This window comes from Canis lupus, chromosome 7 (genome assembly GCF_003254725.2).
Source record: "Canis lupus dingo isolate Sandy chromosome 7, ASM325472v2, whole genome shotgun sequence".
NCBI lineage: Eukaryota > Metazoa > Chordata > Mammalia > Carnivora > Canidae > Canis > Canis lupus.
The window spans coordinates 77,605,279-77,612,828 of NC_064249.1; the positions used below are offsets into that span (position 1 = coordinate 77,605,279).

The following is a 7,550-nucleotide window of genomic DNA, read 5'->3' on the forward strand; positions in this document are numbered from 1 at the left end:
ACCTAAGTATAACAAGTAGAACCATAAAACTTTGAGAAGAAAACACAGAGGTAAATCTTTATAACTTTTGACTTGGAATGGATTCTTAGATATGATATCAAAAGCACAAGCAACGACAAAATAAGTTGAACTTTATCAACATTAAAAACTTTTGTATATCAAAGGTCATTCGTTATCAAGGAAGTGAAAGCATAACCTACAGAATGGTAGAAAAGATTTGTAAATCATATATCTGATGAGGGTTTAATATCCAGAATATATAACTAACTCTTACAACTCAGTAGCAAAAAGACATAACCCAACTTAAAAATGGGCAAAGGATTTGAATAGATACTACTCAAAAGAAGATATACAAATGACCAATAAGCACATGAAAAGATGCTCAACATCACTAGTCATTGGGAAAATGCAAATTAAAACCACAAGGAAATACTACTTCACTTCTACTAGAATGGCTATAATAATTTTTTTTAAAGTGAGAATGTGGAGAAATAAGAACCCTCATTTATTGCTGATATGAGTGTAAAATGGTGCATTTGTTGTGGATAAGTTTGGCTTTTGTTCCAAAAGCTAAACATAGGATTACCATTCAACCCAGCAGTTCCCTTCCTAGGTTCCTACCCAAAAGAATTGAAATAGGGATTCAAACATACTTGTACAGCAGTGTTAATTGAAGCATTATCACAACAGCCAAAAAGTGGAAATAACCCAAGCATTCATCAAGTGATGGATGGATAAACAAAGTATGGTAATGTACAGGTAATGGAATATTACTCAGCCTTAAAAAGTAACAGAATTCTGTCTGATATATGCCCCAACATGGATGAACTTTGAAAACATTATACTAAGTGAAGGAAGCCAAACACAAAAGACCATATAGTGTAAAAATCCATTTACATGAAATGTTCCAGATAGGCAAATCTATAAAAACGGAAGTAGATTAGTAGTTGCCAAAAGCTGATGGGAGGAGGGAAAGAGATTGGGAGGGTGACAGCTAAAGGATATGTGTTTCTTTTTGGGATGATAAAAATGTCCTAAGATTGGTTGTGGTGATGGTTGTTCTACACCCTGCAAATTAACTGAGATCATTGATTGTGCACTTTCTTTTTTGCTGTTGTTTATACACTTTACATAGATGAGTATGTTATGTGAATTATATCTCATTAAAGCTTTTTATGGGCAAAAGATTTAAATAGACATGCCTCCAAAGAAGACAGTTGAATGGCCAATAAGCACAGTAAAAGATGCTCAACATTATTAGCCTTTGGGGAAAGTCAAATCAGAACCACAGTGAGATTAATTCACATTGTAGGATGATTGATTGAAAAGAGATAGTGGGTATTGATGAGAGGGTAGAGAAATCAGAACCCTAGTCTTGGCAGGATAGTAAAAGGATGAAATTGCTTTGGAAACGTCTGGCAGTCAGTGCCTCAAAAGGTTACGTGTACAATTACCATATAGCCCAGCATGTCCACACTTACATGTATACCCAAGAGAAATGAAAACATATGCCCACACAGAAACTTTTACACAATTGTTCATAGTAATATTATTTATAATAGAAAAAAGTGAAAACAACCTAAATGTCTATCAACTGATGAGTGGATAAATAGCATATCTTCACAATGGATTATTATTCAGCCATAAAAAGGAATAAAGTACTGATTCATGGTCAAATCTTGAAAACATTATGTTTGGTGAAAAAAAAAAGCCTATTACAAAAGACCACAAATGTATGAATCCGTTTAGATAGAATATCCATTTAGATAGAATATCCATTGAGATAAAATAGGCAAATCCATAGCAATGTAAGGGGTGGATCAGGGACTGCTGGGGGCTGGGGCTGATCGATAGAGTACACATCCAAGAAACTAGTAAAAACACTTATTTACAGGTGGCAGGATGCCATGGATATTCTGAGACTTCTTTGTGTGTACTTTTTCATACTGTTGCTTGTTTTTGAGCCATAAAATTTCCAAATGAAATATAATAAAACTTAAAAACATGAAAGTACTATATTTTATATGTAACCTCAGTGCTGAGGTTACAAGTAATTTTAAAAAATAATTAATGCTTCTATTTCCCAAATATCCTATAATAAATACATATTTGTTTTATAACCAAGAACAAATAAAACTGAGAAATATAATAAGTTCAGGATAAAATTTCTTTCAATCAGTATATGAAGTCACAAAATGGAAGGTAAAAGTCTCAATCTCTTATTCTTACTGCTTAAAGCTAACTCTCTAAAAGTTCTTTTTCTGCATGTATATATTTTATATGTATTTACAAGCATCTAAAACGTATTTTTACATGAATAAAGTCATACTTTATGCACCTTACTTTTTTAACATGTATTTTTGTATGTTTATAACATATAGTGACACCCCATTCTTTAATCAGTTCCATTGTGGTAAACATAGAACTGGTTTTAACCAAGGGCTGTTTGGTTTTTTTTTTTAAGTATCTTTTTTTTTAAATTTATTTTTTATTGGTGTTCAATTTACCAACATACAGAATAACCCCCAGTGCCCATCACCCATTCACTCCCACCCCCCGCCCTCCTCCCCTTCCACCACCCCTAGTTCGTTTCCCAGAGTTAGCAGTCTTTACGTTCTGTCTCCCTTTCTGATATTTCCCACACATTTCTTCTCCCTTCCCTTCTATTCCCTTTCACTATTATTTATATTCCCCAAATGAATGAGAACATATAATGTTTGTCCTTCTCTGACTGACTTACTTCACTCAGCCCAAGGGCTGTTTGTTTGTTTGTTTGTTTTTATTTTTATTTTTGGATGTGCTGCTGCTTTATTACTGCATTTTCTTGAAGAACATTTTCAACATGCCACCAAGGTTACTTAAATTCAGCTATCCCCCCCCCCCCCCCCCCCCCCCCCCCCCCGTCTTCCTTCTTATTTGCATGGAGGTTCAGAAGGTGAGGGATTTACTCAAAGGAACAGAAAGGGACAAAAGAATCAGCAAAGACTTAAATAAAGAAGTCAGGGAGGAGTTGAGATTGAAAGCCTCTACCTCTCTGGCCCTTGGTTCTCATCCTTCAGCTCAAGAAAGGCAGACTTCGTAGGGTGGCTGGGGGAACACGTGCCTTTTATTGGTCTAAGAAGCATAACTAGTTAATAGGCTTGGGCAGAACTCCCCTAGCTGTATGGCTCCCATCTTTTTGTTTTTTTAATAATAAATTTATTTTTTATTGGTGTTCAATTTGCCAACATACAGAATAACACCCAGTGCTCATCCCGTCAAGTGCCCCCCTCAGTGCCTGCCACCCAGTCACCCCCACCCCCCGCCCTCCTCCCCTTCCACCACCCTTAGTTTGTTTCCCAGAGTTAGGAGTCTTCATGTTCTGTCTCCCTTTCTGATATTTCCTACCCATTTCTTCTCCCTTCCCCTCTATTCCCTTTCACTATTATTTATATTCCCCTAATGTATGGCTCCCATCTTACCTCTCCTGGGAGTTTGTGACTCACCCCCAAGGAAGAAGAGTGTTCTGGACAGGGGTGGCAGATAGAGCCAAGATAAAAAATACAGAACTGGGGTCCAAAGGGGTATCATGAAGTAGAAAACACAGGGTTATGAGATCATCCAAATAAAAAGTCCACCAGGGCAGAAGAGAAGTTTCTCCACATGGGCCCCCCACCTGCCCTTGCCAGGAATGGGAGGGGGCAGGAAGCTTTGGCTGGAGATTTCCTACTGTGCCCTTCGTGCCATCAGCATCTCCCGGATGTTGTCCTCAGCTTCCTTCACACTCCGCTCCAGGTAGGATTTTTTCTGTTCCAGTTCTTTAATTTTTTCTTCTGCTATTTTCTGTTTCTCTAACAGTTGATGGTGAATTACCTCCTTGGACTGAAGAATAAACATTCTTCCTACACCTTCATACATGTTAGTCTCATCTACCAAAGTCATAATCTCTGTATCTGTAAGATGTGCGTGCTTTTTCGTTCTGTTTAGCTGTTCAATCCGTATGTCTGCAAGCTTCACCTTCTGCTGAATGTCAATATCTTTGGCTTGAAGTTCTGTGAAGGCCTTGTTCAACTCCAGATCCACGGGAGCCACCGTCTTGGTTCACTCGGTGCACCTGTGCCACCAAGGGCTGTTTACACTGTTTCCAATTTATTTGTACATCAGACGCCAGAATGAACATTCTTATTGATGTATCTATATTCATATCTATATTTATATACCTATATGCCAGTATCTATTCAGAGGATGATTTCCTAGCAGAGAGATTGGTAAACACTTGTTTTTTGTTTTTAGGTTGAATATAGTTGTTTTTAAAATAGTTTTCTTTTTTTTAATTTAAATTCAATTTGCCACCCAGTGCTCATCCCATCAAGTGCCCTCCTTAGTGCCCATCACCCAGTCACTTCATCCCCCATCTCCTCCTCTACCCAAACTCTTTGTTTGTTTCCCAGAGTTAGGAGTCTCTCATGGTTTACCTCCCTAATTATTTGCCACTCAGTTCCCCTCCTTTCCTTTATAATCCCTTTCACTATTTCTTATATTCCACATATGAGTGAAACCATATGATTGTCCTTCTCTGATTGATTTACTTCACTCAGCCTAATACCCTCCAGTTCCATCCACGACGAAGCAAACACTTTTTAAAAAAATCATTTAGAATAGAACTTCAATAAAAAATATTTTAAAAGAAAATAAATAAATAAATAAATAAATAAATAAACAAACAAACAAACAAACAAATAAATAAATAAATAAATAAAATAAATAAATAAATCTTTTACAGATGTTTGGGGCCAGGAACCAGAGACAGTTCATGCAGAGCTGTGCCGCCGTATTTCCCCACTAGGTGGCAGGAGAGGACTATCCATCTCTCAGACAAGCGTGCCTTGTGCATTTCAAAAACTTGGTAAAGGAACTTAGAGACATAATATTAATGTCTCCTAGATAATAATGAATAAAAGAAGGACATGACATCAATGCAAGTTGTAACAGTGCAAATTCCATGAATGACAACAGCAGAACATTTAGAATCTTTTTTAATCACCATTTTACTTGGTAATGATGAAATTTTTTCCTTTTAAGTAGGTTCCATGCCCAAGATGAGGCTTGAACTCACAACCTCCAGATCAAGAGTCACATGTTCCACCAACTCAGCTAGTCAAGCGCCCCAATAATCAAATATTTTTCTGAAAGTGTTGGCCACAATACTGTACGCAAATCTAAAGCTCCTAGATTTTGCTCAGTCCTGTCTTCTTGTGAGAAAACTGATGATTGTTTTGGACACCGCCCCCTTAGTCATAAGCCATCGTTTGCAATGCCAGCAGGCATAATGGGAAGGGGGTTTGCAAGCTGGGTAGGAAATGGTATCTTCTGTTTCTAATGAAAAACTACATAGGCTGTGTGGGATAAAGTACCCAGAAGAAGAAATAAGGAGCAATCGGGCTCCTGGTGCATGGAGCCTGCTTCTCCCTCTGCCTGTGTCTCTGCCTCTCTCTCTCTCTCTCTCTCTCTCTGTGACTATCATAAATAAATAAAAAAATTTAAAAAAAAAAAAGAAATAAGGAGCAAAATTTAAGCTGTGTATTGGAGGGACTTACTTCAGAAATTATATGTAGGGGTTGAGAAGAGGAATTAATTATGTAATGGAAACATACACCATAGAAAGTAAAAGGTCACGGAGATATGCTCTATTTTAGTAACGTGCCAGAGGATCTTGGCCGTGTTGAGGTTCAGGATAGTTCTGAATTTAGCTTGAGAACATATCTTTGGATTCCAAGGTATTATATATGTAGGATCTTAGAAGATCTAGATGCCAATGGACCTCTGCCATCTTGTTCTGACAGCACGACAGTGTGAAATCTCTGCAAATCCAGTCTTTACCTGTATTTGAGGATCAATTACACATCAGAGTCTAAAGAGCAGCAGGTGCTGTGTGGAACCATTTGCCCACTATACTGCAGACCTGAAACTAATGTAACACGTGTGTTAACTAATTGGAATCAAAGTAAAAGCTTTTTTAACAATCATGACCTAGGGCAGCCCCGGTGGGTGGCTCAGCGGTTTAGTGGCGCCTTCGGCCTGGGGTGTGATCCTGGAGACCTGGAATCGAGTCCCCCATCGGGTTCCCTGCATGGGGCCTGCTTCTCCCTCTGCCTGTGTCTTTGCCTCTCTCTGTGCATGTGTGTGTCTGTCATGAATAAATAAATAAAATCTTTTAAAAAAAATCACAACCTAATTTTTGTTATAATCCTGGGATGAAGCAATATCCATGGCAAATGGGCAAGAAACAGTTCTTTTTTTTTTTTTAAGATTTATTTATTTATTCATTCAGAGAGAGCGAAGAGAGAGGCAGAGACATAGGCAGAGGGAGAAGCAGGCCCCACGCAGGAAGCCGGATGTGGGACTCGATCCTGGATCTCCAGGATCACACCCTGGGCTGCAGGCGGCGCTAAACCGCTGCGCCACCGAGGCTGGCAAGAAACGGTTCTAAAAGTTCTTTAAAACTTCTTACCTACTTGGAGGTTATTTTCTCTCTGAATTAAAAAAGCGTTTAAACTGGCACAGCAGTTTTCCAACTTATTTTTTTAGCATCAGACTCTTGTAAAAATGAAATTTTGACACAAGATCTCAATATATCGAATCCAAACTGATAAAACGAAAAGTAGGTCTAGCTGAAAGACTTTCAGAAAGAGGCCATCCGGCTTCCTGGAGCACTTGACTGCATGGCTCTGCCACTGGTTACTGCAGGTGGAGACACACCCGCCCTGTAGCCAGGCCACTCCCAGGTTCATGACTGCCCTGAAGTCATCCCTGACTCACTGAACAAGCAATTATCAAATGCTTACTGTTTGCCAGGTCCTGGACAGTCCTGGATATACAAAACTGAGTAAGGCTCGGGCCTCATCCTTGAAGAGCCCACAGTCGTGTGGAGGACTCCGTTCCCCACGTCAGGGACCACTGCCTAGGCTGCTCATCAAAAAAATGCCTATTTCTGGGTTTCCCCTCAAGGTGCCAATTTAAAAGGTAAGAGGTGGAACCCAGAAATCTGCCGCCTTAATAAACATCAATCTGGTGGGAGAGGCAGAAACACAAACAAGGATGTCATCATCATAGAACAGTACACTGAGAGTCATGGTGGAAGCATGCAGGAGCAATCACAGGAGGGCCTGGGAGGGAGCAGCACCCAGAGGCAGTCAAACATAGCTTTAGAAGGGGGTGTGACATAGGCTGATGACACGAGTGATGTTTGGGCCTGGAGATGGCACCATTGTGTGCGGCTAGCTGAGCAGCAGTGAGACCAGGTAGGGGGCCAAGTAATGCAGAAGAGAGGTGGTGAAGGGCTGGGCTAGCTCAGCGGTGGCAGATGGTATCCAATACTAACCATGAGAATGGCTGACACTTGTTACTGCCCACCAGTCACTGTGCTAAAGGACTTTCCCTGTACTCTCATTAAATTCTCACAAATCCTACAGGGTAGCTACTGCTAGAATTCCCATTTCATAGATCATGACATGGATGTTTGGAGAGGTCAAGCAATTAGCAGAAAGGAAGGCAGGACTGTTCATCTGCAA

The 7,550-nt window shown here is 39.6% G+C and overlaps 1 protein-coding gene across 1 annotated transcript; it reads right to left on the reverse strand.

Moving 5' to 3' along the window:
* Positions 1-3,579: 3,579 nt before the first annotated feature.
* On the reverse strand, positions 3,580-7,112 carry LOC112648202 (prefoldin subunit 1-like). The gene is made up of 2 exons (XM_035719453.2): positions 7,074-7,112; positions 3,580-4,074 (listed from the first exon to the last, which is right to left on the reverse strand). The coding sequence occupies exons 1-2, from the start codon at positions 7,110-7,112 to the stop codon at positions 3,706-3,708; spliced, it is 408 nt and encodes a 135-aa protein (XP_035575346.1). The 3' UTR covers positions 3,580-3,705.
* Between the last annotated feature and the right edge of the window lie 438 nt (positions 7,113-7,550).